This window comes from Leptomonas pyrrhocoris, assembly GCF_001293395.1.
Source record: "Leptomonas pyrrhocoris isolate H10 chromosome Unknown, whole genome shotgun sequence".
Classification (NCBI taxonomy): domain Eukaryota; phylum Euglenozoa; class Kinetoplastea; order Trypanosomatida; family Trypanosomatidae; genus Leptomonas; species Leptomonas pyrrhocoris.
This window is the reverse complement of record NW_015438365.1, coordinates 833,048-860,216: the sequence shown is the minus strand read 5'-3', so window position 1 is coordinate 860,216 and position 27,169 is coordinate 833,048. Positions and strand designations below refer to the sequence as shown.

The 27,169-nt window shown below is 57.1% G+C and overlaps 11 protein-coding genes across 16 annotated transcripts; all 11 read right to left on the bottom strand.

Annotated features, from left to right (window-relative positions):
- Window positions 1-308: 308 nt before the first annotated feature.
- Window positions 309-1,738, bottom strand: ABB37_05195 (hypothetical protein; the record flags this gene model as incomplete). 2 transcript variants are annotated; one of them, XM_015803144.1, is made up of 1 exon in its annotated part: window positions 309-1,738. In XM_015803144.1, exon 1 carries the CDS (start codon window positions 1,458-1,460, stop codon window positions 309-311), a length of 1,152 nt encoding a protein of 383 aa, XP_015658660.1. In that variant the 5' UTR covers window positions 1,461-1,738. The 2 variants fall into 2 exon arrangements, with proteins under 2 accessions (XP_015658660.1, XP_015658661.1); XM_015803145.1 differs by having other exon boundaries at window positions 309-1,735.
- Window positions 1,739-2,308: 570 nt separating this feature from the next.
- Window positions 2,309-3,460, bottom strand: ABB37_05194 (hypothetical protein; the record flags this gene model as incomplete). Its single annotated transcript, XM_015803143.1, has 1 exon — window positions 2,309-3,460. The coding sequence occupies one exon, from the start codon at window positions 3,458-3,460 to the stop codon at window positions 2,309-2,311; it is 1,152 nt and encodes a 383-aa protein (XP_015658659.1).
- A 736-nt stretch (window positions 3,461-4,196) lies between these two features.
- Window positions 4,197-7,054, bottom strand: ABB37_05193 (putative dipeptidyl-peptidase 8-like serine peptidase; the record flags this gene model as incomplete). Its single annotated transcript, XM_015803142.1, has 1 exon — window positions 4,197-7,054. Exon 1 carries the CDS (start codon window positions 6,750-6,752, stop codon window positions 4,197-4,199), a length of 2,556 nt encoding a protein of 851 aa, XP_015658658.1. The 5' UTR covers window positions 6,753-7,054.
- Window positions 7,055-8,049: 995 nt separating this feature from the next.
- On the bottom strand, window positions 8,050-14,376 carry ABB37_05192 (hypothetical protein; the record flags this gene model as incomplete). The annotated part of the gene is made up of 1 exon (XM_015803141.1): window positions 8,050-14,376. The coding sequence occupies exon 1, from the start codon at window positions 13,846-13,848 to the stop codon at window positions 8,050-8,052; it is 5,799 nt and encodes a 1,932-aa protein (XP_015658657.1). The 5' UTR covers window positions 13,849-14,376.
- A 706-nt stretch (window positions 14,377-15,082) lies between these two features.
- Window positions 15,083-15,292, bottom strand: ABB37_05191 (hypothetical protein; the record flags this gene model as incomplete). Its single annotated transcript, XM_015803140.1, has 1 exon — window positions 15,083-15,292. One exon carries the CDS (start codon window positions 15,290-15,292, stop codon window positions 15,083-15,085), a length of 210 nt encoding a protein of 69 aa, XP_015658656.1.
- Window positions 15,293-15,640: 348 nt separating this feature from the next.
- ABB37_05190 (L-lactate dehydrogenase) lies at window positions 15,641-16,808 on the bottom strand (the record flags this gene model as incomplete). Of its 2 annotated transcripts, none has more annotated exons than XM_015803138.1 (1): window positions 15,641-16,808. In XM_015803138.1, exon 1 carries the CDS (start codon window positions 16,625-16,627, stop codon window positions 15,641-15,643), a length of 987 nt encoding a protein of 328 aa, XP_015658654.1. In that variant the 5' UTR covers window positions 16,628-16,808. The 2 variants fall into 2 exon arrangements, with proteins under 2 accessions (XP_015658654.1, XP_015658655.1); XM_015803139.1 differs by having other exon boundaries at window positions 15,641-16,738.
- A 487-nt stretch (window positions 16,809-17,295) lies between these two features.
- On the bottom strand, window positions 17,296-18,402 carry ABB37_05189 (hypothetical protein; the record flags this gene model as incomplete). 3 transcript variants are annotated; one of them, XM_015803135.1, is made up of 1 exon in its annotated part: window positions 17,296-18,402. In XM_015803135.1, exon 1 carries the CDS (start codon window positions 18,325-18,327, stop codon window positions 17,296-17,298), a length of 1,032 nt encoding a protein of 343 aa, XP_015658651.1. In that variant the 5' UTR covers window positions 18,328-18,402. The 3 variants fall into 3 exon arrangements, with proteins under 3 accessions (XP_015658651.1, XP_015658652.1, XP_015658653.1); XM_015803136.1 differs by having other exon boundaries at window positions 17,296-18,385; XM_015803137.1 differs by having other exon boundaries at window positions 17,296-18,365.
- A 505-nt stretch (window positions 18,403-18,907) lies between these two features.
- ABB37_05188 (hypothetical protein) lies at window positions 18,908-19,513 on the bottom strand (the record flags this gene model as incomplete). The annotated part of the gene is made up of 1 exon (XM_015803134.1): window positions 18,908-19,513. The coding sequence occupies one exon, from the start codon at window positions 19,511-19,513 to the stop codon at window positions 18,908-18,910; it is 606 nt and encodes a 201-aa protein (XP_015658650.1).
- Window positions 19,514-20,385: 872 nt separating this feature from the next.
- On the bottom strand, window positions 20,386-21,615 carry ABB37_05187 (putative sterol 24-c-methyltransferase; the record flags this gene model as incomplete). Its single annotated transcript, XM_015803133.1, has 1 exon — window positions 20,386-21,615. Exon 1 carries the CDS (start codon window positions 21,445-21,447, stop codon window positions 20,386-20,388), a length of 1,062 nt encoding a protein of 353 aa, XP_015658649.1. The 5' UTR covers window positions 21,448-21,615.
- A 487-nt stretch (window positions 21,616-22,102) lies between these two features.
- ABB37_05186 (hypothetical protein) lies at window positions 22,103-24,886 on the bottom strand (the record flags this gene model as incomplete). The annotated part of the gene is made up of 1 exon (XM_015803132.1): window positions 22,103-24,886. One exon carries the CDS (start codon window positions 24,884-24,886, stop codon window positions 22,103-22,105), a length of 2,784 nt encoding a protein of 927 aa, XP_015658648.1.
- A 1,239-nt stretch (window positions 24,887-26,125) lies between these two features.
- ABB37_05185 (hypothetical protein) lies at window positions 26,126-26,881 on the bottom strand (the record flags this gene model as incomplete). Of its 2 annotated transcripts, none has more annotated exons than XM_015803130.1 (1): window positions 26,126-26,881. In XM_015803130.1, exon 1 carries the CDS (start codon window positions 26,723-26,725, stop codon window positions 26,126-26,128), a length of 600 nt encoding a protein of 199 aa, XP_015658646.1. In that variant the 5' UTR covers window positions 26,726-26,881. The 2 variants fall into 2 exon arrangements, with proteins under 2 accessions (XP_015658646.1, XP_015658647.1); XM_015803131.1 differs by having other exon boundaries at window positions 26,126-26,827.
- Window positions 26,882-27,169: the final 288 nt, after the last annotated feature.

The window sequence follows — 27,169 nt, the reverse complement described above, 5'->3', positions numbered from 1 at the left end:
GAAGCACACAACAGCACACACAAGCACAGTGACGGCGCAGTACACACGCCATCTACAGCACCACACAGTCACCACAACAGCACCCAGCACACATGCGCACACACAGAGCACCAACGCGGCGCAGCACGCGCAGAGCACCACTCACCACGTGCGACGGACGGCTGCAACAGCGCGCACCACCGCGTCGTCATGACGGTGATTGGTCTCGCTACGTGGCGTGAATAAGCCCTCTTCTGCATGGCGTGGCGGCCACCGCGACTGGCGCGGCAGCCTGCCCGTCCGCCAGCTGCTCATGGCTGTACGGTGTTTTAAGCACGACAGGAAGGAGCGGCACACGAGGCACCGCGCTCCGCCGCGCATGTATGTGTAGCCCAACGTTGCGCAAAGACCACCGAGTGGGGAGGCTGGCGCAGCACACCCGTGCGTGGCACGAGTCTCGCCGTGGAGCGTGCGGACACGCCCCATTCACATCCGGTGCGTGCGTGCGCGCGTGTGCAAGCACAGACACACACGCACGCGGGAGGGGGGTGGATGCACGGCGAGTGCGCCGCCCGTGACCGCACGCACCACACGCCGGACACGCAGCGGCACACACGAAGGCGTGCTGTTGGGTGTGGCGCGGTGCGCACGGATAGCTTCTGCCGCAGGATCACCCGCACACCAGCCCACGAGGGACCGGCGCGGAGATACAGACTCCCAACCCTTCGCTGTCGAGGGGGAGCCGTACCGCGGCAGTCGGTGGCCCCGCTGCCCGACGTGCGAGCAGCGGGTGTGTACGGCGGTGCCATTGTGACGTAGCAGTCGATGGGGTTGACCCCGGCACCCGGCACTTGCTGCCAGCGCCGCACAGCAGCGTGTGCGTGTTGCGGCGCGCGTATGTGGGCGAGGGACTTTCGCTCGGGACCCGTGCACGCACGAGGTGTGCGGACGGCGCCCCAATGGAGCAGTCGGTCGTGTGCGCGGTGGGCCGCGTGCCCAGCCGAAGCGGACACGCGGCGTCGAGTGCGGCTGCGGGGGGAGACGGAGAAGGGAGGGTGCAACGGGTTTGCTTGGGGCCCCCTGTGTTGTTCTTCTTTGCGTCGCCCGCCGCAGCGGTGGGCAGGGTGCGCGCGCGCGCGTGAAGGCGCGACGGCGTGCGCGTGTGTGCGTCGGTGGACGCCGCTGCGGTGGTGCGCGGCGATGTGGACGCGGGTGAGCGCGCCGACGTGTGCGGATGTATGTGTGTGTGCGACGTGCAGCAGGGAGGCACGCAGTGGTGCGTGTCCACTTGCGTGTGCGGAGGTGGGACTACCCACGCCGTCCCATGGGTGGGCCGGCGCAGGGGGGACGCCCCGGGTGTGTGCCAGTGGCGCTACCAGCGGCGCGGCACCGTCCGCGAATGACTCTTGGTGTGAGCGCGTGTGCACGGGTGTGACGCCGCGCACATGACAGAGGCGTGTCGTGGACCCCACGATCATCATTTCTCTCTCTCTCTCTGTGTGAGCGCGTCTTGATGCTCACTAGCGTGCAGAACACAACGAAGGGGTATACGGACTAAACACCCCTGGGCAGTTCTCTACAAAAGCGGCGAAGAAATGAAGAAGTGAAGAGAAGACTAGGAGAGAGAGGAAAACATTGACCGGTTGGAGGGCAAATATCAAGATGTGAAGAGAAACCACAACTCGGGTCCCAGTGACCTCTGAGAAACACAGCAAGACCTCCGCCACGTGCCAAGCACGCCACTACGACGTATTCTTCTAGAATAGCAGACCACGAAGCAACCGAAGAGAGGCATAAAGAGGAGAGAGAGAGAGAGAGAGAGATCAGCTGCGGTAGGGCAGGGGAGGGGAATATCGATACACGACGCAGAGGGCCCGCCTCGCGGTGCTTCGGAGAGGACGCCGCCGGACAGGCATTGCTGCGGCGCGTGCGGAGACCTGCGAGAGCAAGCTCACAGACGCACGTGCGGCCACGGCGGCACACGCAACGAAGACGCGCCAACGTGCGCCTGCAGGCACTGAGAAGCACACAACAGCACACACAAGCACAGTGACGGCGCAGTACACACGCCATCTACAGCACCACACAGTCACCACAACAGCACCCAGCACACATGCGCACACACAGAGCACCAACGCGGCGCAGCACGCGCAGAGCACCACTCACCACGTGCGACGGACGGCTGCAACAGCGCGCACCACCGCGTCGTCATGACGGTGATTGGTCTCGCTACGTGGCGTGAATAAGCCCTCTTCTGCATGGCGTGGCGGCCACCGCGACTGGCGCGGCAGCCTGCCCGTCCGCCAGCTGCTCATGGCTGTACGGTGTTTTAAGCACGACAGGAAGGAGCGGCACACGAGGCACCGCGCTCCGCCGCGCATGTATGTGTAGCCCAACGTTGCGCAAAGACCACCGAGTGGGGAGGCTGGCGCAGCACACCCGTGCGTGGCACGAGTCTCGCCGTGGAGCGTGCGGACACGCCCCATTCACATCCGGTGCGTGCGTGCGCGCGTGTGCAAGCACAGACACACACGCACGCGGGAGGGGGGTGGATGCACGGCGAGTGCGCCGCCCGTGACCGCACGCACCACACGCCGGACACGCAGCGGCACACACGAAGGCGTGCTGTTGGGTGTGGCGCGGTGCGCACGGATAGCTTCTGCCGCAGGATCACCCGCACACCAGCCCACGAGGGACCGGCGCGGAGATACAGACTCCCAACCCTTCGCTGTCGAGGGGGAGCCGTACCGCGGCAGTCGGTGGCCCCGCTGCCCGACGTGCGAGCAGCGGGTGTGTACGGCGGTGCCATTGTGACGTAGCAGTCGATGGGGTTGACCCCGGCACCCGGCACTTGCTGCCAGCGCCGCACAGCAGCGTGTGCGTGTTGCGGCGCGCGTATGTGGGCGAGGGACTTTCGCTCGGGACCCGTGCACGCACGAGGTGTGCGGACGGCGCCCCAATGGAGCAGTCGGTCGTGTGCGCGGTGGGCCGCGTGCCCAGCCGAAGCGGACACGCGGCGTCGAGTGCGGCTGCGGGGGGAGACGGAGAAGGGAGGGTGCAACGGGTTTGCTTGGGGCCCCCTGTGTTGTTCTTCTTTGCGTCGCCCGCCGCAGCGGTGGGCAGGGTGCGCGCGCGCGCGTGAAGGCGCGACGGCGTGCGCGTGTGTGCGTCGGTGGACGCCGCTGCGGTGGTGCGCGGCGATGTGGACGCGGGTGAGCGCGCCGACGTGTGCGGATGTATGTGTGTGTGCGACGTGCAGCAGGGAGGCACGCAGTGGTGCGTGTCCACTTGCGTGTGCGGAGGTGGGACTACCCACGCCGTCCCATGGGTGGGCCGGCGCAGGGGGGACGCCCCGGGTGTGTGCCAGTGGCGCTACCAGCGGCGCGGCACCGTCCGCGAATGACTCTTGGTGTGAGCGCGTGTGCACGGGTGTGACGCCGCGCACATGACAGAGGCGTGTCGTGGACCCCACGATCATCATTTCTCTCTCTCTCTCTGTGTGAGCGCGTCTTGATGCTCACTAGCTTGCAGAGCATCATTTTTCTTTGGGAACTCATCTGAGGGATGATGTGTGGTGCAGAGCGGCAGAGAGGCGTATAGCGAAACGAAAGATGAAGACGAGGGAGGGTGGCGGAGAATGGATCGGACGGCGGTGCGCAGAAGATGGGGGCGAGGCGACAAACACACACCCATTCCACGTTGCACGCCGAAACGACATTCGTGAAAGCGGGGAAAAGACGGTTTTTGTCGTGAGGCACACATACATGCGACGACTTCAAAACATAAAAAGAAAACAAGACAATGCCGATTCGTGATCGATCAATTGCGATAACAGTGAAGTTAAGGGAAACTGGAAAGTGATCCAAGGTTGGCCAAGCAGGAACGACGAAAGAAAGCGAGATTACCCCCTCCCCCAGTTTTTGCTGCATGTTGTCATTGAGGAGAGCTTTTTATTTCTGTGTTTGTGTGTTTACGTTAAGCATGATAGGAACGCACCAGTAGCGCTATTGATAGGCATTGGACACGGCATGTATATAGAGGAACGAAAGGTGTATAAAGGATACGCACCAGAGAGAACAGCGATAAAAAACAATAATAAAAAAGGAAAAGCTGATGCAATCAGGCAAACAAGGAAAGGAAGAAACGCACCAAGCACACACCAAAAGATGACAGGATGCAACAGTGCACCATCGTTGAAGTGCCTCACCCCGTGGCTCTTACAATTGCTCCTCTAGTGTTTTCACCAGCAACGCGTCGTGATGCAGACGAGACTGCCGATTCTGGCGCAAGGCGTGACGCTCACCGGGGTACACCAGCATATTGTACGGCTTCGCGTGTTCAATCAGCGCCTTCACCACGTGACAGCTGTTGGCAAAGTGCACGTTTTCATCGAGTAGCCCGTGCGCAATATAGAGGCGGTTGCACTCCTCCGGAAATCCCGCCGCGTAGTGCCCGATGGTCGACGTCATGTACGCCGCATTCACCTTGCGCGTGCCGTCCTCGCCGTCCTCGTACAGTGTGCCCATGTAGCGCTCCGTGTAGCCGGTGTCGTACAGCTTCCAGTCCCCCACCGGCGCGCCTGCGAAGCCGATCTTGAACACGTCGGCCGCCTGGCACATGGCCAACAATGTGGCGTAGCCGCCGTAGGACCAGCCAAAGATGGCGACGCGCCTCGCATCCACTTTGAAGCTCTCGGGTAGACCACTCTCCGCCGGCGTGGAGGAGCACAAGTAGTTGGTCACGTCCACGTAATCATCCGTCTCGAAGCTGCCCATGTTCTTCTTGCAGATGCTCATGTCACGCAGCCCGTTGGCGTTGCTCATCTGGTTGTCGACCACCGCTACGGAGATGCCGTGCTGGAGGAGCACCTGCACCGGCGCCTTGCAGATGCTGTCGTAGTCGTCGCCGTAGACCAGCTGGACGTGCGGGCCGCCGTAGATGGAGACAGCCAGCGGCCCAGGCACACCTTTCGGCGCGCTTGGCGCAACAAACACGGACGCGCTCAGCGGAACACCGCGTCGGCTCGTGACGGTCACGACGTGCGGCGTGACGATCGGCAGACCAGCAAAGTACCTCGTTGTGTCCGCCGTCGCAGCCGGGTCGCAACCCTTCACCGCCGGCACCCACGACGGCACGACGATTTCCCTCCGCTGCTCGGGCGTCGACACGCGCGCCGCGTACAGCTTCGCCGGCGTGGACGGGGTGCTAGAGACGTAGAAGAAGTGGTCGCCCTTGACGCGGTAGCTGTAGACGTACTCGTTGAGCGGGGTAAGGCGTGCCAGATTCTCGGCCGTGTGCGGCGCCTGCTCGAGAGAGAGGGGGATGGCGTACAAAACCTGCTTCAGACGTCCCTCGGCATTCGCCAGAAAGTACACGCGGTTGTCGTCGATCTGCTGCAGACCCGCCCGCACGTTCCATGCCCCGGCCGTCAGCGGCCTCCACGCGTCTGCCCCGGCGGCCCTCGCTGGACGGGCGTAGAGGTGGTAGTGTGCCGTCGCCGTCTCCGCAGCGTGGCGGCACAGCACGTCGTACTCCCTGCCGTAGTGCATCGGCGCCCCGGCCTGACACTCCACCCAGGCGAAGTCGATGCGCTGCGCCCACTCTACGCGCAGCGGCGGCACGGCGGCGTCGCCGACGATGTTGGCCACCGTCTTGCAGTCCTTCTCGCGGTAGAGCGCACGCAGGTCCTCCTCGGAGCCGATCACAGGGAGGGCGGAAATGGGGCAGCTCAGCACGGTGTACTGCTCCTGCACACGGTCGATGACGGACACGTAGAGCGTCTCCGCATCCTTGAAGCCGAAGCGCAGGATGTACTCCGTCCATGGGGCCACGTTGCGGAGGGCGGCCTCAGGCAGCAGGCGCATCTGCTTCGTCTCACCGTCGTAGACGACCAGTGTCGTGCGCGCGTTGGGGTCGCCGACGCGGGAGTACGGCATCTCCTCTACGTCCGTCGCGTAGGACGGCTTCGCCGGCTCCTCAGGCGGCACGTCGGGCGACCCCACGCTCTTCAGCAGCGCGACGGAGCGCATGTGCGTCGATTCGATGTACGAGAAGACAACGTAGCGATCCGTGGCGTAGTGGCCGGTGTAGCGGGCAAACTCCTCCTGAATGATGTAGTCGGCCACGCCGCACTGGTGCAGGTCGTCACCGATGTGCGTGATCTGCTGCACGGCCACCGACAGCGGGGCGGCTTCATCGGCGGGACGCTCCGTGATGGTAGCCTTGTAAACGTTGTTGTTGTTCACAAAGGTCACGACAGAATAGTCGCTGGGGTGCGACGCGTCAAACGACTTGATCGGCTCCACAAAAAGATTCGGCTTCCCTCCCATGGCCTGAAAGTGCGCCTTGTCCTCTTCGGAGAGGTAGTCAAAGATCTTGATGGGCGCCTTGCCGGCGCGCGGGCCGTGCTGGTAATATACGTACACGTCCACGCCGCTGGTGTAGAAGACCGCCCCGTCGCTCTCTCGGACGCGGAAGCTGGAGATGCCGGTGGTGCGAGTGCGCAGGCGCTCCCGCAGCATCTCCTCCTCCTTGGTGAGCTTCTCCTCCTCTGCTCCGTTGTCCTCTTTCGCTTTTTCGGAGGCAATCACACGCACCACTTCGCCTGCACCGGCGCTGACGGGGGCCGAAAACAGCTCCTGCTGCTTGCCCTGCGTCCAGTACACGCGATCGCCGACAACGTCGACACGCTGCGGCTTGCCAGCTGCGGAGGTAAAGGCGTCCATGTACTTGGACAGCTCCTCCATGTAGCTCTTCAGTGGCTTGGCGGGCATGGTGGAGTGTGGTGCAGGCGCGCTTCAAAAGGGTTTTGTTTTCTGTAATGATAATGGCACTCGATTGAAGGAGCGTTGATTAACGGGGGAAAAAACAGAAGTTAAGTGAATGATGTTGGTGGAAGAGGTAGTCTAACGACGCACAAAATCGTTTTCCGCGAGAAACAGAAGTTGGTAGGGTCGCCGCAGCACGATCACGAAGAGAAGAGTGATAACGAAGAACTTGATGATTCAGCAGTACGCCAATGAGAAACGAAAGAAACTGAAAAATAATAAGAAAAGAGGGCAAGAGAACAAAGGCTGGTACAGTGAAGTGGGAATGAAAGTCAAAGAGGTAGCGTAAAAGCGATGTCGGAATAGAAACACACGTAACACAGTGGATGGGAAAAAATGAGAGAATAAGAAGGATAGGAAGTCAAGAGTCGAAGTGATTGCACGGCATTTAGGGAAATACATAACTAGCGAGTACCTGGCATCAATGTCCCCATCAAGGCTACTCATTGTTTCTTCACTATCTAGTATCTGCCCCAATTCCGTTCTTCTTTATCTGTCGTGTTTGTCGTCGGACTTTTTCTCAGAGAGTATCGCTTTACGAAGTGCAAGGAAAACAAAAATCATGGATCTTTTTAAGGATCCCATGGGTCCCTGTCGTGGGAGGGACCGGGGGTGGGCGGGTGGATTTCAGCGAAAAACCGGAGTTTCTCTCGATGCTGAAAACAACTGTGCCAGGCAAACCAGAATACGGAAGAACCAGGATTCAGGAGGTAATAGAAAAGGAGAAGATAGTTTAGAGCATTACCCTAAATGACCGAGATCCGCCAATCTCTCCGCTGCCAATCACATTCAACTCATTTTTTCCGTCCCTTCCATTCCCCTCGCAGGCTCACAAAAAAAAAAGCGGAGAGTTACAAAGGACCAACAGTGATGATGGAGATGCTTCCTCATTGAAGAAAGGTCGCCGAAAGGCTTTCAGCTTGTGAATGCGGTGAAAAGCGTGTTTCGCAGGAATACGAAAAACAAAAAATGAAGCGGCCTGTTTTCGCTAGCAGCTCATTTTTCTTTGCAACAACGCGCTATTTCCTCCTATAGAAATAGATTTCCGGTACTCCGAAGAAACAGGAAAGGCCCACATCAGCAGAGAAAGTGACTGAGACGCTGAGTCGCAACACTTCTAGAAAGGAATCAAGAGTCGTCAAAGGAAACCCCCCAAAAAACACCAATACATATTTGAATCAATTCTTCTATCGACATTTGCTTTCATTTGAGTTCTTCACCGTCACGAATCCTTCTGTCAGTCCTACGACGAGTACATGTACTCGGCACCGTCATCGCTGCGTTGCAGAAATTCCTTTTCGAGGAGGTGCGCCACGCACCGCTTAAACTGAGCGGTGGTCACCACAAATTGGTCCTCCAAGGCGGCCGCAACGCGTTCCAGCAGCTCACGGTGGGGCAGCACCCGTTCCGCTTTCATGATGCGCACGATGCACACTTTGATCTTGTGCGTGCGATCGGTCAAACAGGCGGCAGAGCTTTGCTCCGTTGTAGCTGCTGCTGCTGCTCTTGTTGTCGCGCCGCCGGCTCGCGCGCCCGCAGCGTTACCTGACGCTTCAGCATGATAGGATGCAACAGACGAACTACGCGCACCGTGTGCAGTGGTAGAAGAGAAGGACGGATTCGCACCAGATGGGTTCGCAGGAGACATCGGGTCACGCTGACTCCGGCGATCGGCGTCCTCATCAGCATCCGGCTCGGCGGCCGTTAACGTACGCACGATCCACTGCTGCTGTGCCGCGGCATGAATGTCTATCACCACCTTTCGCTGATGCACTCGCTGGACGTCGGCGCGGAGCTGGTAGATATACTGCCGTTTGCCAGCGGGAACACTGCGCGTCACGACGCCCGCCTTCACTAGCTCGTGCAGCAAGTGGGCGAGCAGCGGCTTCGGCGACTGCGCTGGCAACGCCTTGTGGAGTTTGTCAAACGTGTAGGGGTTCTCGGCGACGCGATCCATCAGTTGGCACACAAGCAATGTGAGGGGAGGCCCGGTGATCTGCACCGCCTGCGATGCGGCGGTGACTGTGGAGCTTCCTTTCGGGTAGAGGAGAAAGACGAGCTTGCCGTCACCGAGTGGCCACCGCAGCTGCCGCCGCTCCCGCTCCCCATCGGGCGGCACCGTTGTGGAGGCGGCTTCGTCGACTGCGGTGCTCTGGCCCCCGTCGGAGATGTCCCAGCGCTCCCCCGCTCCCGCGCCGCCGCCACCGCCCATCGAGGAGACGTTGCTGCCCCGATGCGAGGAGTTCGACGCAACGTAGGCGCCGCGGTGCTGCTGCAGCGTGTTCAGCGTCAGGAGGCCGCCATAGGCTTCACTGTAGTCCTCCGACTCGTTGTCCGACTCGTTGTTGCCGAAGGCGCCGGCGTGGTGCCGGGTGCGACGCACAGCATTGCTCAGCGCCGACGAGAAGCCCTGGATCACGGCGGCTGCGGTGCCACCGCTCAGCACGTTGGCGGCGGTGGCAGACGCAGTGCCCCGAATACTAGCACCACTGCTGCCGGAGCGCGCGTGTTCCCCTTTCGATACACCACCCCGACTTCGACCGTCATCGTCTGTGTCACCCTCGTTGACTTCTGCGTCGCCGGCAATGCGGCCGTAGCCGTAGAACGGCTCCGTGTGTCCCTCGTAGCGCCACTCCACACGCAGGACGGCGTCGATGATGCGTTCATCTAGCAGCTGGTAGCGCTCCCAGAGCCGCTGCAGCGTGCGGGAGGAGAGGAGGACGGCGGTGTGCGGCTGCCACCACGCCTGACAGAGGACACGCACGCGGTGAATAAGACCGAAGGAGCCGCGGCGCAAAGAACCAGCGGCGGCGAGCATTTGAACCTCACGCGTGGCGACGCGCTGCGCGTCCTTCACTATTATGCCGCTACGCTTTGAATCAGTGTTGTGGTAGTTTGCGTGGCTCTCTTGTCCCCTCTCTCCCATTCCATCTTCGCCCTCGCCAGCCAGAGAGAGCGGCTCACTTACTGCGTTGAGGGGGTCTGATGCCGCCAGTCGCAGATCGCGTAGGAGCGTCAGGCACGGTGCCGCCACAGCAGATCCCAGGCGGTACGCCATGCGCGCCACTACCTGCGATTCCACCGCAGTATCGCTCAGCAAGCGACACATCATCACCGATGGTGCGATGTAGCCCTTCATCAAGGACACAAACATGTCCTTCGAGCTTAGCAACGAGGCCATGTTCAGGATCGTGTCAACGGCTTCGACAGACACCGTGGGTGGCTGCCGGGCAATCCCTTGCTGAATCAGGCCGTAGAGCGCCTGCGCCAGCGTCAGCGCCGCGCGTTTTTCGTTTGTAGCGAAGAATCCCTGAAACCCCTTTCGAACCGCGGCGATGGTCAGGATGGCTGGTGAGGTCGGCGCGGACAAGGTGGTGGACACGACGCTCTCGTACTCGCCATTGTCCTGCTCCAAGATGGAGACGCCGAGTTCCTGACCTGTGGCTGTGAGTCCGGTTTCCATCAACGGACCCTTGGCGTCGCCGTGGTCGCTGCCCTGCAGAGCGGCGTAGGTCATGTCGAGCAGGAAGATCATGCGTGTGAGCATGGCTTGCGGCAGCGGTCGCACGTCTTCCTTTAGAGCTGGGCGGACCGCTGTATCCTTCCTTTTCTTTGCTTTCGTGTCCGATCCCGTCGCCGCTCTGGGGGTGGCATCCGTTGTTGTCTTCCCGGCCGTCGTCGTACCGCTGCCGCCGTCATTCCCCTCCTTATCTCCTTCCGATGCCTCACAGTCGGCGAGGAAACTGGTAAGGTAGTTGTGCACGTCGCTGCTGAATCGCGTAAACAACTTCTGCTGTACCGAGGCAGCGGCCTTGTCCTGCGCAATGAAGCGGCTGCGGCGCGGCATGAGGTAGGTTAGACTCGGAAAACCCTCATCGGGCAGTGTCGCCACTTGGTGAAGCTGTTCCGCTCGCGAAAAGCGGGGCGTGATGCCGGGGGCGGCAACAATAGTTCCTTGGTCCTGCGCTGCCGCTGCAACTTGTCGACGCCGGTGACGTGCGGCAGCGACTGCCACTTCGACGCTGTTGGCTGGAACACCTATTTCTCCACCTCCGCCGCGGTACGCTTCGTTTGAGCCAGCCTCGCTATTCACACCGTCCCGTGCGGTGCCGTCGCTGTCATCGTTGCCGCGTGCGCCGCCCTCCGCAGTCACATTCATTGAAGTGGCGGCAAGGAATTGTGAAGTCTCGCCCATGGAAAGCATCTCTGCCGAGTCGAGACTCTCCAGTCCCCCACCGTCACTACCGTTCGACTCCCCTTGAAGAGCTGCCCTCCTAACTCCAGTGTCCGCGTGACGACGCTGCAACACGGACCCGAGTGGCACACGTTGACGTTGACGCTGCTGTAGGACACGTCTCATGTCTACGCCACGACTGCGCGCATGCGCGAAGTTGCGTGTACCACGACCACCACCGCCACTGCCGCCGGTGGCGCTTCGTCCTGTCGCGAGCGAAGGAGGCGGCCACGCCTCACTCGGGGCGCGAGACACAGCATCGCCCAAGTCGGCAGATGCAACAGACAGCTCCTGTCCTTCTGTCGTACTCCGCAACTCCGCTTCTTCACCCACACCCGCCACCTCGCCTGCTGACAATTCCTTCTTATCCCTCTCAGCAAAAGAAGGCAAGGACGATTTCGACGCACTGCCGTGGCCCTCACTCCGCACGCCACGTTGTGACTTCGCGTTGTTCACTTCTTCCCTTTTTTCAGGATTCTGCGCTGCCACCCGCTGACTTGACGACGGCGTCCCCGTCCCTGATGCTTTCGCCGTCGCCGTCTGGCGTTGATCGTCCCCCTTCTGCTTTGACTTTTTCAGGGCATCGAGGCGATGCTGCGCGTCCTCGCACATAGCAAGCCACAGCGGAACAGCCCACCTCCGCGCGAAGGTGGCGACCGCGGCGTTGGTCGGCGTGAAATACTGCGCCGCGTCTGTTGTGCGATCGGCATTCGAAGGAAAGGAAGAGGGTAGGGTGACGCCGCAGAATCCACACAGAAACGCGTTAAGGTGCTCCAGCACGTACGTCCGCCCCCACGGCGTCAGTGCCCCTAGAAAGTGTGTGGTGCCGGCATTAAAAAACAGCAGTTTCGTCCGCAGGCGCACGTAGGACTGGATGGTCTCACGCAGAACCCGATTCGCATCCGCAAACGTGCGGACTGTTAGCGCCGGCGTAGAAACGGTTCCCACCGCGAGACCGCTGTCCTCGTTCTCGTTCCCGTCTTCGTTTGACTTTGTATCCAACGCGTTCGGCTCCTCAAAGAAGAAGGAGGCCAGTTGGGAACCATACACGGCAACAACATGCTTCCCAGTTTCCATCAGCCAATTCTGTAACGCATGCACTCGACAGTCCTCTATCATGAGAAGGAGCTTGAACATATTGCGAACCACATATTCCTCCTTTTGCGCTCGTCCAAGGAGAGGTGGCACACGCATCACCGCGCTTTTGTTGTCGATTTCGCCATTGCTATTGGCGTTGCCAGGAGAGACGCGCTCGTCCGCAGGTGTGAGGTGAACACTCGAGGGCGGCACGGCGCCGCTTGCGAAGGAGAGCAGCGGCGACAGCGGCGCCGACCACACCACCTTGTCGTCGTCGCCATCATCCTCTTCTATCGCGCAGCCGTCGAGGAGGACGCCGACCATTCTTTCCGGCTCCGTCAGCGAATCTTCTTTGCCTTGTTGCACACCGCGTACGTCACGTTTAGCTTCTGCGTCCACGTCTGTACCTCCGAAACTCCCCTGTTTCTGCTGCGATCTCACCAGTTTCTCGTGAAGACGCGCGCGGTGCACCGGCGGCATGAACAACAAAATGAGCGTCTCTCCTGTTGCCTCCGTGATAGCGTTGATGTTCTCTGTCTCGATGTTGCGCATAATGAGCGCGAGCAAACGGGCAGTGGTAGGCAGTGGGGGAGAGGACCGATTCGACGCAGTCGCCGTCATCGGCGTTCGATCATCTGAAGTGCGCTCGTCGTTCAGCCTCGCGTCGCCACCGCTGCGGTGGTTTCTGCCCGTCGCTGCCGTTCTTGCCGCAGTAGACAACGTCGAAGAACCACTCACATCCGAAGACACGCGCAAATGTGGCCCACGACGTCGCAGCGGCGGTGCTAAGGGATGGAAGCCAGAGGCCCCACCTGACAACTCGTTCGCTTCCGTGCGTAACTGTTGCTGCTGTTGCTGGCCCGGACGACGCCGCAGCTCCTCCATCTCTTCCACGTGCGCGTCGTAACGCAGAAAAAAGAGAGCCAAGATGGCTTTGAAGCGATGGTAGTGCTGAGCGAGGACCACCCACGCGTACGCGTTATTCACGTGAAACCCGGCCGACGCCGCACGCACACCGTCAGTAGTTGCGAGGGAAGACGGGGAAGAGGAGGGAGACAAAGACGGTCCAGAACCGGAGTTGTCGGCCTGAGCGTCTGACCGAAACTTTGATGACGTGGCAGTTGTCGTGCACCACACTGCGATAATGCGTTGTACGGCGTCAGCCCACACAACTCGTAGGTTTGGTGTGCGGTGCATCGAGACGTTCATGGAATTCTCCGTAGCAATGTCGTTGTCTTGTGGCGAGCCGCCTGTGGCCTCTCCGAGGAGACCTGGGTCCCAGAAGGTTAACGGTGCGAGCAACGAGCAACGAAAAGACATGAGCCCTGACGACCCAGCATCAGCCGCAGATGGTACCGTTGAGTTCCGCTGCTGCACGCTGGCGGGCAGCACCACTAACCCACCCGAGGCCACCGCCATCTGGTTGGCCCATGCAATGATGGTCACCCAGAGAAGGTGTTGGAGAATGAAAAAAGAGTTGTAGCGGGCATCCTCGGCGATGTGGCGTACACGAGAGACCCAGTGGTACACACGGGCGTACGCTGCAGTGCTAGAGTCAGATGTCGACGAGGATGAGGCTGCAGAACGACTCGATGGCAGATCGGTCACTGAGTCCGGGCTAAAGAGGCTAACGGGAAACGGGTAGCGACGATGAGACTCCAGTGAGGCTTTGAACAGGTCATGGTTGATCGCCTCCCACTCCTCAATGAGACTGTGCAGTGAGACAGTCATGGAGGAGAGGAGTTGAAGTGCTTGTAAGTGAGTATGCCAACAGAAATACACACATATATATATATATATGTATATGTTTATATATGAAAACCCAGCCTCCCCCCCAAGGTGTCAGCGGTGACGTGGAAACTCGATGGAAAACTTAACGAAGCAGAGTTACGTATATAAGCGACGTACTAGAAAGTAATTCGAGTGACGTTTGCAACTGCAACAGTACCGTAGAGAGCGGTTACCAGATATACCAGTTGTTGAGTAAAATAGCAGAAGAGGGCGTTTGATAGACGCACCACAAAACGGCGAGGAAACACAGAAAAGTGAAATCAATCAGACAACACGCGCGACGCTGCTAGCAGCAATCAGTGCGACACGAAGACCACGCAATAAAGTGCAGTATATGCACGAGGAAACATAAAGATTCTCAACGTCGTTCAAAACAGAAAAAGGGTAGAACACATATTACAGCCGATGCTGTGCCCCTCCCAATCAGACAACTTTATGGATAAACGTTGACAAGAGGAAAAGCACGCTGGCCGAAAAGGAGGAGGGGGGAGGGAGGGAGGGAGAAGATATTAAAACAGTAAAGGTTGAAGAAAGTAGTGATGCGGCAAGCAGACCGAGCTGGGGACTACTTGTCGGAGGTTGGACGGCGAAGAAAAACATTACGTTTCAGTCGGCATCACAGCGCGACGAATCACTCGTTCGTTGTAGATAGCAGCACTTTCTTACCATTTTCTTCACGAGCTTTAGAGTCGCATTCTACGCGACTGGAAAGACATGTTAGTTAGTGCGAAAGAAGAAGAAGAAAAAACGACGGGAGAAAGAGGACTGCTCATATATATATATGCTAGTCAGGAGGATTGGACAGGACTGAGTTTCAATCGTCACACAGAAAAGAGACGCTTGACGAACGAAGCTGACTGCCTGTCTTGTTTAACAAGTACGGCGTGCGAGGATGCGCGAGGAGAAAAAGAAATAAAGGTAAGATATAAACACGCAGACGAACAAACACGCATTAATAGTGAAAGAAAAGAGACAAAAAGGAGAGCATGCTGGCGGCACAGTTGACGTAATAGTGCTCGAGCACAGAGCATACAAAGGAAGAAAAATTCTAGTCGACTACTCTCAGATCAGGAAGGAAGGAAGAAGAAAGGAGAAAGGAGAAAGATCAATAAAGTGCAACACAGTGTCGTTACATCCCTGTATCGTTTTCATTTTTCTTTAAGGGTAGACGGCGTTATTTTCTTTTTATATTTATTTTTGAACCAATTAGAACTTTACGAAAGGGAGTTTCTTGCAGACTCAGATCGTCTGCATGTCCACCTCGTGGGGTTTGAAAAGGGGCGGGACGGTGGGAAAAAAAGAAAACAACCTTTCCTGGAGAGAGGTCGACTGGAGGGGAGAGAAGAGAAAGGGATAGTAGTACAACATGAAGCTTTCGATTCATCTCCCAGCGAATTTTTCCTGGCGCAAGCTCTCAGAAAAAACTAAAAGCCGTAGCAAAAACAATTAAAAAAACGACCCCCTTTCTGAAACGCTTCCTACCACCACCCTTGGGGTCCCTGAAACAGGTGTACATCAAATTCGAGGAGCTTTTTACTTCCGGTTTTACACGCAGAAGCAACGTCGCAGACGGGTCGCGGATGCCTCCGGACAAAGATGAGTGGGGAGACCAATAAACGGGAAACGAAAGAAAGAAAGAAAACAAAGAACGGTAACTACCGGAGAATTACTCTGTAAAGAGACAAACGCAGGGCCGCATAATCAAACACGTGTGGCCTCTCAGCGTTTTCTCTTACAACGGGTGAGAGGCCATCGCCTTCTGAATACAGGAGCGGATGACATCGCAGGAGTGGTGGAAGCCCGCCTTCTCCTCCGGCGTCAGCTCCAGCTCGATGATGTCCTCCACACCATTCGCACCAATCACCACCGGCACCGACGCGAACAAACCCTTCTCACCATACTCACCATCCAGGTAGACAGAGCAGGGCAGCACACGCTGATCGTTGTGAAAGACAGACTTGATGATGGTAGCAGCCGCCGTGCAAATGCCGAACTCCGTCGAGCCCTTGCCGAGTAGCACGTCGTAGCCGCGTTTGCGCGCTTCGTCTTGAAGCGCGGCGCGGTCAAAGCTGGGGTAGCGCTCGGGGTTCTCCTTCTGCAGCTGGTCCAGCGACTTGCTGCCCACCCGCACGTTTGACCAGGCCACGATGCTGCTGTCGCCGTGCTCGCCCAACATCATGGCGGACTGCATCGACGCCGGCGACACGTTGCCCTTCAGTTCGCGGTGCAGGAGGGCCTGCAAACGGGCGGAGTCGAGACAGGTGCCGGTGCAGATGACCCGCTGCGGCGGCAAGTCAAGCGCCTTCATCATGTAGGTCGCTATGGCATCAGCCGGGTTTGAGATGCTGATGAGAACACCCTTGAATGTCGGCATGACGTGCTCCTTCAGCCGCGCCACGATGTCCAGCACCACTAGCATCGTGCGGGGCAGGGTGGCCAGTCGCGACTCGTTGCCCTCCGGCAACGGCCCGGCAGACAGCACAATCGCGTCGCACCCGGCGAGATCGCCGACGCCGCAGGAGACGATGTGCACGCGGTGCGGCATGTAGGTGACAGCATCTTGGACGTCGATGGCCTGCGAGCGTGCAATGGCCGCGTTGCAGTCGGCGAAGTAAATCTCATCAGCGATGCCCTGGATGGCGAGGGAGTAGCCGATGTGGGAGCCGACGTGGCCGTTGCCGATGATGCCGACGCGGCGGGGTTTGACAACCTGGGACATTTCAGAGGCGGCAAAGAGAAGAGAAGGAACAGCGAATATAGACGGCTAAGAAAGGTACACAACACGAAAGCGATAGTTGTTAAAGGAATGCGGATAGAACGAGTTTGCGCTGCGGCGGCAGCAAGGAGAGAAACAAGGGTGTGGCGAAGGGGCCGGAGTACGCATGAGTTCAAGCAGACCTCCATGCACCAGAGAAGGAGAGGAGGTAGCGGAAGGGAAGTGAACAGACGCAAATATATATATTTGCTGTAGTGTCCATTTGCAGGTTCAAGGAAACAAAGAAAACGACCAACGTGCAGTAGAGGGGAGTCTCTTTATTCGTTTGCAGCCTGTGTTGCCACTGATGACCTTCAGTGTTATAGCTACAACGGTGAAACCCTCAGCCATGTTGATAAAATAGTCTTCCGCCAAAGAAGCAGGAGAGCTGCAGAACGCGTGAGATGACTATACAAAGCTGAAGAATTTGTGTCTGGCACGACCTCTTCCTTTTCTATTATCGCTCTTTACGGGCAGATCACCACAGCCTTTTTCGGTTGTTTGTTTGTACAACGGCAGATTAGTGTTCAGTTGAAGTAGACATCAAGATTCTAAATTGTACATCAGCACGAAGAGCCAAGATGACAAACGAGCCACGCCGTGGTTTCCTTTTTCGCGCTTTTTCGAGTGTCTCATATATTCATCCCGGTTGCGGCGCTCGACTTTACTGGTCCGGCCGCCTTCGAAAACTGCTTCCCACACAGTCCGTGATACTGATTGCCATACTGCTTCCCTGCAAAGGTGTTCACCTTCCAGTAATGAATCCTTCTGCATTCCTCCGTGACGCCGACGCCGTAAGAGGTGCTCGTCTTCTTGTACATTGGATTCACCGCCTGCCGCGACGGAATCCACTGCGTCTGGCGTGCGATGGCGGTGCTGTGGGTGCACAGGAACTGCCGTAGACCCGCCGGCAGCAGCTCCCGATCCACCCGGGTGGAGATAATGCCCTCCACACCGCAGTACTTGTTGTCGGCGTACTCCCAGCAGAAATCGTACCAGTTCTGCATCGATATCTGCGGCGGCAGGTACTCCACCGCCATCCCGGTCAGCTCCTCCGGGTAGGCGAAGTAACCTTGCAGCTCGTCTGGAAGGTCCCCGCGAGAGAAGGTGGGGCGAACCACATCCTTGATACCACGCAGCACGAACAAAGCACTCAAGTCGCCACGACCAGCAGTCGGAGTCACTTTTGCGGAGGAGGACGAGGCCACTGCAGGCTGCTGCTGCTGTGATCGCCGCTCTACCCAAACCAAAGTCATAGGAGTGACGGCGTAAAGAGCAGATGGGGCCTGGGAAATAGAGAAAAGCGGTCGTACCCCGGTGGGCAGCAGAACGTCCCCCAACCTCCACAGCTCCGTGATTGTGCGCTCCGTAAAGGCCGGAATGTCACCGACTTGCTCATCGTAGGCCTCGTCGGCGATTTTTTCATGGTACGCGAGGAACTCGTCGAAGGTGATGCCGCCGTCGTGGTCCGCCGCGCAGAGACCAAAGTGGTGGTCGAGGGTGTCTCGTGCGGCGGAGGGAGCCATCTTGCCTTCCTTCACGCGTGGGTGCGCGTGTGCGAAGTAGCGCTGCTTCACTTCGCTAAGCGGAATGAGGCCGATGCCGCCGTGGTCCATGGATTGGAAGGCGACGACCACCAGGTGGTACTCACTCTCACTCAGCATTTTCCTTTTTTTTTTAGGAGAAGGGGAGGATGTGTCCTATGCTAGTGCAATTGGTGCTGCACGCGGCGTCGATCGGCAGAACGTCAGAATTTACATAAGAAACAAGAAGGAAATATATATAAGACATGGTAGAACAGCAGCAACAAAAAAAAAAACAAGCCCACGAACAATAGGCAGGGTTGTGTGTTGTGGGTTTACGGAGGTCCCAATCAATTTGCTAGCCTTCAACCCAGCGGTTGGGGGCGTTGACAACCTGCACCAATCCCAACGCTGGAGCATGGTAGTCAAAATCAGCAGTTCTGCACTGCCAAAGAGTGAAGTGAAAGTTGCAAGTGCGGTGCCTGAGACATCGAGGGTAACTTTGTCTCTAGAGATCGCGACAAATGTTTTCTTTCGAAGTCTTTTTTCTTCTTCTTTGTTAATTTTATTTTTTTATCTTTAAATGTGTACTTTCCTATTCAGTCTTAAACGCGTTCTTTCAGGTTTACTTTTACTTTTTTTTCCTCGCACAGACGCATTCGAAAGCTGAGCTGTGTCGTTCAAGGTGGTGGTGCAGACCTCGGTGAACGCAGACTCCTCTTCATGGTGTGACCGACCTGTTCTCCTTTTTTTTTATATTGGCAGCGGTTCGAATGCAAAGGTGCAAGAAGCTCATCGCACAGGGTAGAACTCCGCGTAAAGAGAGAACATGAGGACAGCGGCGGAACCCCCCCCCCTCCTCAAAAAAAAAAATGAAGAGAGCGAGACGAAGCAAACACACATACACACAATGCTCACTGTGATCTCCACAGCGCAGCCGTCGATTTTTGCCGAACTCGGAAGCACACAGACGAGAGAGAGGACAACAACCCACGAGGTGATTGTTGGCTTCACACAAGTTTCTTTGAAAACAAGAGGTAAAAAAAAATAGACTACGCTTTTTTGATTGGAGAGGAAATACAAAAAAATGTGAAAGGTACGTTGATCTTGCCGGAATGATACGCAGACACACTCTTCGTGCATACCCATCTAGAACATGCTGAGAACCAAAAAAAAGGTAGAGGTCTGAGGAGCTAAAGCAGGCGCGTTGACGTTCTACCATTTCTTTCACCTCTCCTTTATCTTCTTTTCCAAATAAAACAGAGAATAATGACATCACTGAGCGTACGTACGAAGGAGGAAAGAGTAGTGATAGATAAGCCCGCATGTACAACTACGAAAAAGGCGCGACACTAATAAACAGAAGTGGGAGAGTAACGTGGAGCCCCTTAGAAACAAAGGAAGCTCGAGAGCGGGTCCACCGACACAGACACAAACACTCGTACGCAAGCACACACGATCAACACAGAAACAATAATACTCACACCTCACTGCACCTCAGTCTTATGGAAGTACACCAAAGAACAACGACAAATCGAAGCTTTCATCTTGAACTCACCAACTCGTCTCGCCTACTACTGATGAACGAAATCAGCAGCGACAAGACATTATTTACTCTCAATCAACGACTGAAAAACACCAACAGCAACGTAGGAAATATTTTCAGCGCAGTCGGTGTCTCACGAAAGAAGTTACCCCCCCCCCTCCCAGAAAAAAAAACTGGTCATCTTCATTAGTCAGCAGGTACCTACAGTTGTGGATGAGCATGTTTGATCTTCACCTTAGTTGAGCACGCCCACTCATTGAAACTTTCTAACCGGACACATCAAAATAATACACTCATCCAATGAGTAATAACTTTTTCAAAAAGAGAGTTTGCACCCTGCGAGAAATCCAGCACACGCACACACACACACACACACATCTACAATCATACATCAAATTCAGCTACTTTTTTTTCCTGAACAAAAGGTTCAAGATTGATAAGTAAAAGAAAGGTAGTGACCTTCGGTAAACGCGGGCTGTTGTCTCCGCGCCTGCAATGCCACCATGACGTCACTCTATGGGTAATGAGAGAGACGTGGGAAAAAGAAAGAGCCAACGTTTTTCTTTCTCTTTTCTGTTGTGGCGTATTCGCTTAGACAATCTCCGCGATTTCTTCTTCTTTCCGCATATATCGGTCAGCTTTACTTCAACTTCTTACGCTTTCTTTCCGGGCTTGCGCGCACGGATGAAGAAGGCAGGGGTGAAAATACCCATCTGGCCGCCAATCGCGAGACTGTCCGCGGCCTCCTCCAGAATCTCCGCCGCCTTGTGGGTGCCCTTGGGGGCCAGATGGAAAAGTTCGAGAACGCGACACATGATGTTCGTGAAAAGACGGCCGATAGGGGTCGCGCGCAGACCCTTCAGAGTCGTGTAGTTCCCCGTCAACGGTTGATACCACGCGATATTCTTGATCGGGCTGGACTCGAACTGCACAATAACGTCGAAGGCCTCCTCCACCTCGAAGCCGGCCTTCTTCATGTACTCCACCACCTGCTTGCACGTCTCCATCTCCGGCAGACCGTCGCCCAGCTCGATGCGGTGCTTGATCTGGCGGTGGTAGGCGTCGTCCGGGTTGTACTTGTCCGTCATGCACCACTCGTACACAACGAAGCACGTGCCAGGTTTGATCACGCGGCAGATCTCGCTGTAGCACTTCACCTTGTCCTTGGCGTGGCACGTCGCCTCAATCGCGTAGGCGCCGTCAAAGGTGTTGTCCGCGAACCCCATATCACAGAAGTCCGTCTTGGCGTAATCGATCTTACCACTCATGCCGGCGCGGGCGTCGTGGCGGCGAGCACGGCTGATCTGGTACTCGTTGTTGTTCACCCCCGTGACACTGCAGCGCGTGAGGCGGACCATGTTACGCGCCGGACCGCCCACCCCGCAACCGAGGTCGACGATGTGGTCGCCCTCCACGAATCCGCCGCGGGAGGCGAGGAAGTGCTCGTGGCGAGCGATGGACTCGAAGAAGGTCTCGCCGGCGTAGCGAGGGGCGAAGTGGAAGTTCTGCCCCCAGCCGTACTCGTAAAAGTCCGTCACGAGGTCATAGTACTCGTTCACCATGGTGGTGGTCGCCTCCTTGCGCTCCTCGAGAGTGGCCTTCTCGAAGCGGTCGCGAAAGCGATCGGCGGCGGCGTTGACGTCCTCGTTCGCCTCTCCCTTCGCGCGGCGGCGCACGAGGTTGGTCGGGGCAGACTCACCAGAACCGGCGGACATTGTGATGGTAGTGTTAAAGTAGGGAGAGAGAGAGAGTGAAAGAAGGAGCGAGACGAGAAGGCTGTCAAGCAGAAAAGAATACCGGCGATCGAGTTTGAAAAGAAATGACTTTCAGATGATGAAGAGAAAAAATAGTTGTAAAAAAATGACAGGAGCGAATAACAGACTGTCGTCCCACACGATAGATGTAAAACGTCGATTAATAAGCGTGATAGAGTGCGTGTGCGTGTGCGTGTGTGTGTGTGTGTGTTGGTGTTGGTGTGGCCGAGGAGGGAGAGAAAAAAAAAGAGCACGTTAGAGTCAGCAGGCCACGAAGACGCATGCGTGATTTCATCGGTTGAGAACACCATTTGTTTTCTTCTGCTGCTTTCAACCCGTTGCAATTTCCCGAAGAGTACCTTCAGTAACTCTCAGTACTTGCGCAAGAAACAAAAATGTAATGCTGTCCCCCATACACAAGCCCAAGCTTGAGTCTCAAGCGTGGTCGGTTGAGTATAAAATCACCACTTTAGCAGTTCGGCTGCGAACCGTTCAGTTGTTGTTTTTTGGTTGTTTTGTTGATCGGTCTATGAGAGCCACAGTTGGCGAAAGAGTGTGTGGTTTAATAAACAAGAAGTTGGCCGCTCTCGCCGTGGTTGATGCGAAGCTGACTGCTTCACGCATCAAGACCGGTGAAGAATCGGTCCAGCTTCTCGGCGGCCGTCACAATGCCCTCCTCCGGAGGCTGATAGCACGTCTCGATGTGCAGAAACGGCATGCCCCGGACATCCTGCGCCACCGCCGTCCACACCACGTGCGACTTCGACGACGCGCTTTCTTCCTTTACGGATCGGTCGATCACGGTGGCGAGCACCACGGAGGGCTGCTGCTCAAAAAATGGCGGGATGGCGGCGACGGTCTGACCAATGTGGACGGCATCGCTCGGCAGGGCAATCAGACCAACATGCGCTTTGGCCTCCGCAGGGCTGATGTCGCGCCACCGCTCCACCACGTAGCCGCCCTTCCAATCCTGCGCGGCCGACGCCACCGGGGACGGGGTTGGATTTCCGTCCCTCGCTCTTGGCGCGCCACTGCTGCTCTCCAGCGCGCCTGCCGTTGGCGACGTCGGTCGGGCGCGCTTGTGCGACTCTGCGCCTGCGGTGTCCGACTTGCCTTCGTCGCTGCGCTGAGGCTGCAGCTGCGGCAAAGGGGCGTTCAGGTAAAGGAAGGCCCCGGGATGCTTCGCACGGGCCGGGCTTAGCAAATCCCACCGAACTCGAATGTCGTCTCGCTTGTTGTCCTCCTTCCCTTTTACCCAATGCTGCGCGACGGCGGGCCACTGCAGAACAAAGCGGTTGTTCTGCTGACGGATCTCCTCTTGGCAGTTGCGGTAGTAGTCCGTCATGCCGCCCCGCACCTTCATCATCTGTGGTACTTCAAAGGAGAGGCTGCGGAAGCGCAGCGTGTACAGGCCTCGGGCGACGAGCTGCAGCGTGAAGTCGTAGTCCTCGCGAATCGCGAAGCGGTACCACAGCATGCTGTGTCCGAGGTAGCCGACCAAGGTGTCCTCGGGGCGGCGCACGTTTGGCACCCCTGGAGGAAAGTAGCGCATCTGTGGTGGGTTGTGCAGCAGGGTGTAGTTGAAGAGGCACGCGATGTTGTTGTACGAGTTGACCGCCAAGGAGTCCGGCGCTGAGCTGAGGGCGAAGCGGCCGTACTCGAGCGAGAAGCAGGCCGTGGAGTAGTAGAGGGAGTAGTTCTGCAGTGTCGGCAACCTCCCCTTTGCACCGCTGATGTAGTTGTTCGCCAGGGCATCCTCTTTCCCGGTGAAGACGTATTGCTGCTGCGGGATGCCGTAGCCGGTGGGGCTGCCTGCACTGGCCGACACCACAAACCCGGCTGGCGGCACGGAGGGCGGCGGGGGAGAGGCGAGGTCGGCGTTGCGGCGCAGCAGCCGCAGCCGGCTCTCCACCTCGCGCAACATCGTCCGACTCGAAATACGCTGCTGCTTCTGCCCTGTTCCCTGCAGCTCATAAAAGCCGTAGATGTCGTCATCCAGGACCCAGTAGAAGCCGAAGAGACCGTGCAGAAGTCGCGGGGTGTCACGCGTGACTTGTGTGCCATTCATCAGTGACGACGCCGCCGGCCTGTTTGCATTGTCCGTCGCTGTCTCGACCGCTGCTCCTCCGTACGCCCCGGCAGTGAGGCCGGCGTAATATGGTTTGGCACCTCGTCCACCGCCGCTGCCACTCAGTTGTGCTGTGGCACGACTCCGTCGCGTGTCAAGGTACTTCTCCATGTCCGTCTTGTTCTGCAAGGCGTTATACACATCGGGATCGAGGGCAACCGAGCGCAACGCGGCTGGCGTGAGGGTGCTGTGCTCCCCAGGGCCGGTGAGGCAGAGCTCCTCCATATTGCCGGACTGATCGACCCCACACGCCACCATCATACGCGGGACGAGCACCTGTAGAATGTAGTTGCGCACGTACGAGACACCGCGGTTCGCCTCCGGCAGCACCTCAATGCGGAAAAGAGCACGAACGTCGTTCACATCGCGCAGCACAAAGGCGGGAGACGGACGACGAGGGGGTGAAGTGCCGCTTTCGCCGGCAACCGCCGCCACCCGCTCCGCTGCGGCTCCCTGAAACGCCCCGCCGTTCCCCAGGTGCGCACCGGTCTCCGCAGAGCCCTCTTCGCGGCTGTGCGCGTCGTTCGCCTGCTCCGATGCCGTGTTCTGTGTGGGCGGCTCGAACACGTATCCGTGATGAAACGACTTCGACAGCCGGTGGGCGAGTGTCTCGACGGCGGTGAATGGCGACCCGCTGCCCTTCGTATTGCTGCCGCGACTACCCCCGTCACCGCGACAGCAACAGGCACAAGGAAAGTCCCATAAATCGTCCGCCGCCGCTTCTACCGCTGAGTCTCTTATGGTGGCACCGTTCTCCTTGGAGTCCTTTGCCTCGGCTTCCTTCGCTGGCGAGCCCGGCGCGGCACCGGTTGTCGGTGAAGAGTAAACCATCCCCGCAAAACCGTAGTTTTGTCCGACGAGGCGGTCCAGCAGTGCACTGTAGGCCTTCACCTCATCTTGCTCCACGACCAACACAAAAGGCACGAGATCGCGCAGGAGAGTGGCCATGGTGCTGCGCTCCAACTCACACCGGCCCTTCGACGGGATGAAGATGGGGCAGTGCGGATAGGGACCTTGGTCCACTAACACCTGCGGTTCCGATAGCTGGGGAGAGGCGGTGCCTGACGAGCCGCTTTCGTTGGTGCCGTCGCCGCCACCGCTGCGTGTGGATGGGGTGCTCTCGAAGGACTCGTTCTCATCCGCGTCGATGACCGTCCATGGCACCTCGTTTAGCGCTGGGGTGTCGGCGGGCGCGGTCACGGCAGTGCCGGCTGTTGCACCCGATGAGGTGGGCGGTGGAGAAGCTGCCGTTCTCAAATTGAGGTGGAACATTTTTTAGAGCAACGTTTTTCTATGTGGTACAGATGGGTAGCGACAAAGAATGGCGTTCTTAGAGAAGCCGAGATGGAGCAGCCAGCGTCTTTGGTACAACTTTATGGTAATTATTTCTTTGCGAGAAGTTCGATTAATACAGGGGGAGAAAGAGAGCTCCAATTAAGTGGATCTGCAGATTATGCTTCCGGTATCTCGACGGTTGGCACACACACACACACACACACACACACACACACACACACACACACACAACAAAACAGTCAATAGAAGGAACGTAGTGCGCACTGGAGACCCAATGCACATTCTGCAAAGGAGGCGGCGAGACCAAAAATAATAATAATAATAATAAAGAGAAGAGAAGAGTGCGGCGAACTACGAGGGAGGGAAGGAGAAAAGGAGAAAGATGCGTATTCACCGCTGGTCTTCATGTTGGGGGCACATCAGGAACATAACCCCAGTGAATACAAACGACACCAACAGCTCCCATACACCGCTAGAAAAAAAAAGTACCTCGTTCTCATTTTCATCCTACTGCTTGTTTACAGCTGCTCACTTTTTTTCCTTTTTTGCATGTGTTCTGAGTTTCCTATGACACCGCCAGTCGCTTATCGACATATACAGCAGTCAAAGTAGCAATATGAAAAGGAAGGCTTGAATGGTTGATGAAATGCGTGAGGGGCGGAGGAGAGCAAACAAGCAAACAAATAAAGAAAAGGAGGCACGAGATCAACAGCCTTCCGAAAGAGCCTCACTTGGGGTTCTCACGCGATGCGTCCTCTGGCGGACAATGTACGCATGTCAAACTCGAGCAGTACACAGGAGACAAGTATGGACAGCGCCCCAAAGCGCGAAAAAAAAATGAAAATAGAAAAAATAAAGTGAAACAAAGGCGTACGGAGCGACAAACAGCTGTCGCTCAGCGCGCTGTTTCAGCGTCTTCGCTGTTGTTGTTGTTTTTCCAATAATTGACAAGCAGCAGAAAAGAAAGCCAACAGTCTTCCATTAAGATATATATTTATATACAACAGCAACAAAGCATCAGCACCATACACATCTGCATGACACGAAAGGAAAGTTGTACATGCACCCAGAAATAGTGATACCTGCTAGACGCGATGCAATGTCGTTCTTCGGTTACACAAGAGACACACACACACACACACACTCACGTACGAGGGAGAGGGGGGGGGGAACACGCTGAAGTGCTTAGACGATGCTAAAGTCTGCTGCGGATATTCATAACGGTACGGTTTCGGCGCTGCCGAGTCCTCCCGCCTTCTTTTCCAGTTCATCCGCACGAGGAGGGGCGGACATGTACGCGTTGGTTGTGTTGGTGATCGTCTCCACATCCGCCGGCTGCCGACGCACACCCACCTGCACTACTTGATAAAGACCAAGGAGCATCATTACGAAACCGTTCCAGGTATGCCGGAATCCCCAGTGGCGCCACGTCTCATTCTCCGCCGTCAGCGGCTCCGCCGCCGCCTCTTTTTCTTCCTCCTCCTTCGCGGCGGCGGCGGCGGCGACGGTGCGGCTGCGATGAGGATCAACGTGCACTGCAGCGCTGCGCTGCTCTCTCCTGGAAAGAGGACTGCTGCTCGTGACGCATGTGGTGCGCGGCACCGTTGTTCGAACGGTGATGGTCTCTTGCGCTCTTTCGCCGTCTTCCCCACGCATCTCAAACGAGCGATCCGTCTGTTGCGAGTCGTCGACGTCATCGAAGGCCTTGGGGCACGATGCAGCCCCATTGCATGCAACGCTTTCTGCCGTCCGTGGCGCGAAGGTGAATCGCTGTAACTCGGACGCACGAAAACCACTGCGGGTTTGCGAGTCCATTTGCTGAGCTACTGAATTGCAGAAAGAAGAAGAAAAGAAAAATGGACTGCGTGCGTATGTTGTGAGTGCAACAAGAAGTCGACGGGGTAGCGGTCGCCGCCTTTCGTAGAGATGTTTTTTTTTTTTTTAAGGGAAGAGTAAGTGTTTCCAAAGACTATGGTGAGATAGGCGAAGGGACTTTGGAGAGGGAGTGAGACAAGAGAGCACGTGCGGAAGGTAATGATTTGCGTAATCAAAGTTCATGTCCTCTTCTGTTCATCATAACCCGTGACAGTACAACCTCGCGTCTGTGTTCCTTGCAATCACACACAGAAAAGTACTACGTCTTTTGCGTTGTTTCGTTTCTCTCTCTTTCTCTCTCTCTCTTCGCATCACCCCTCAACGAACGATGCGTGACATGAAGACAAGACTGCTGAAAGCACGAGAAAACAAACAAAGACAATT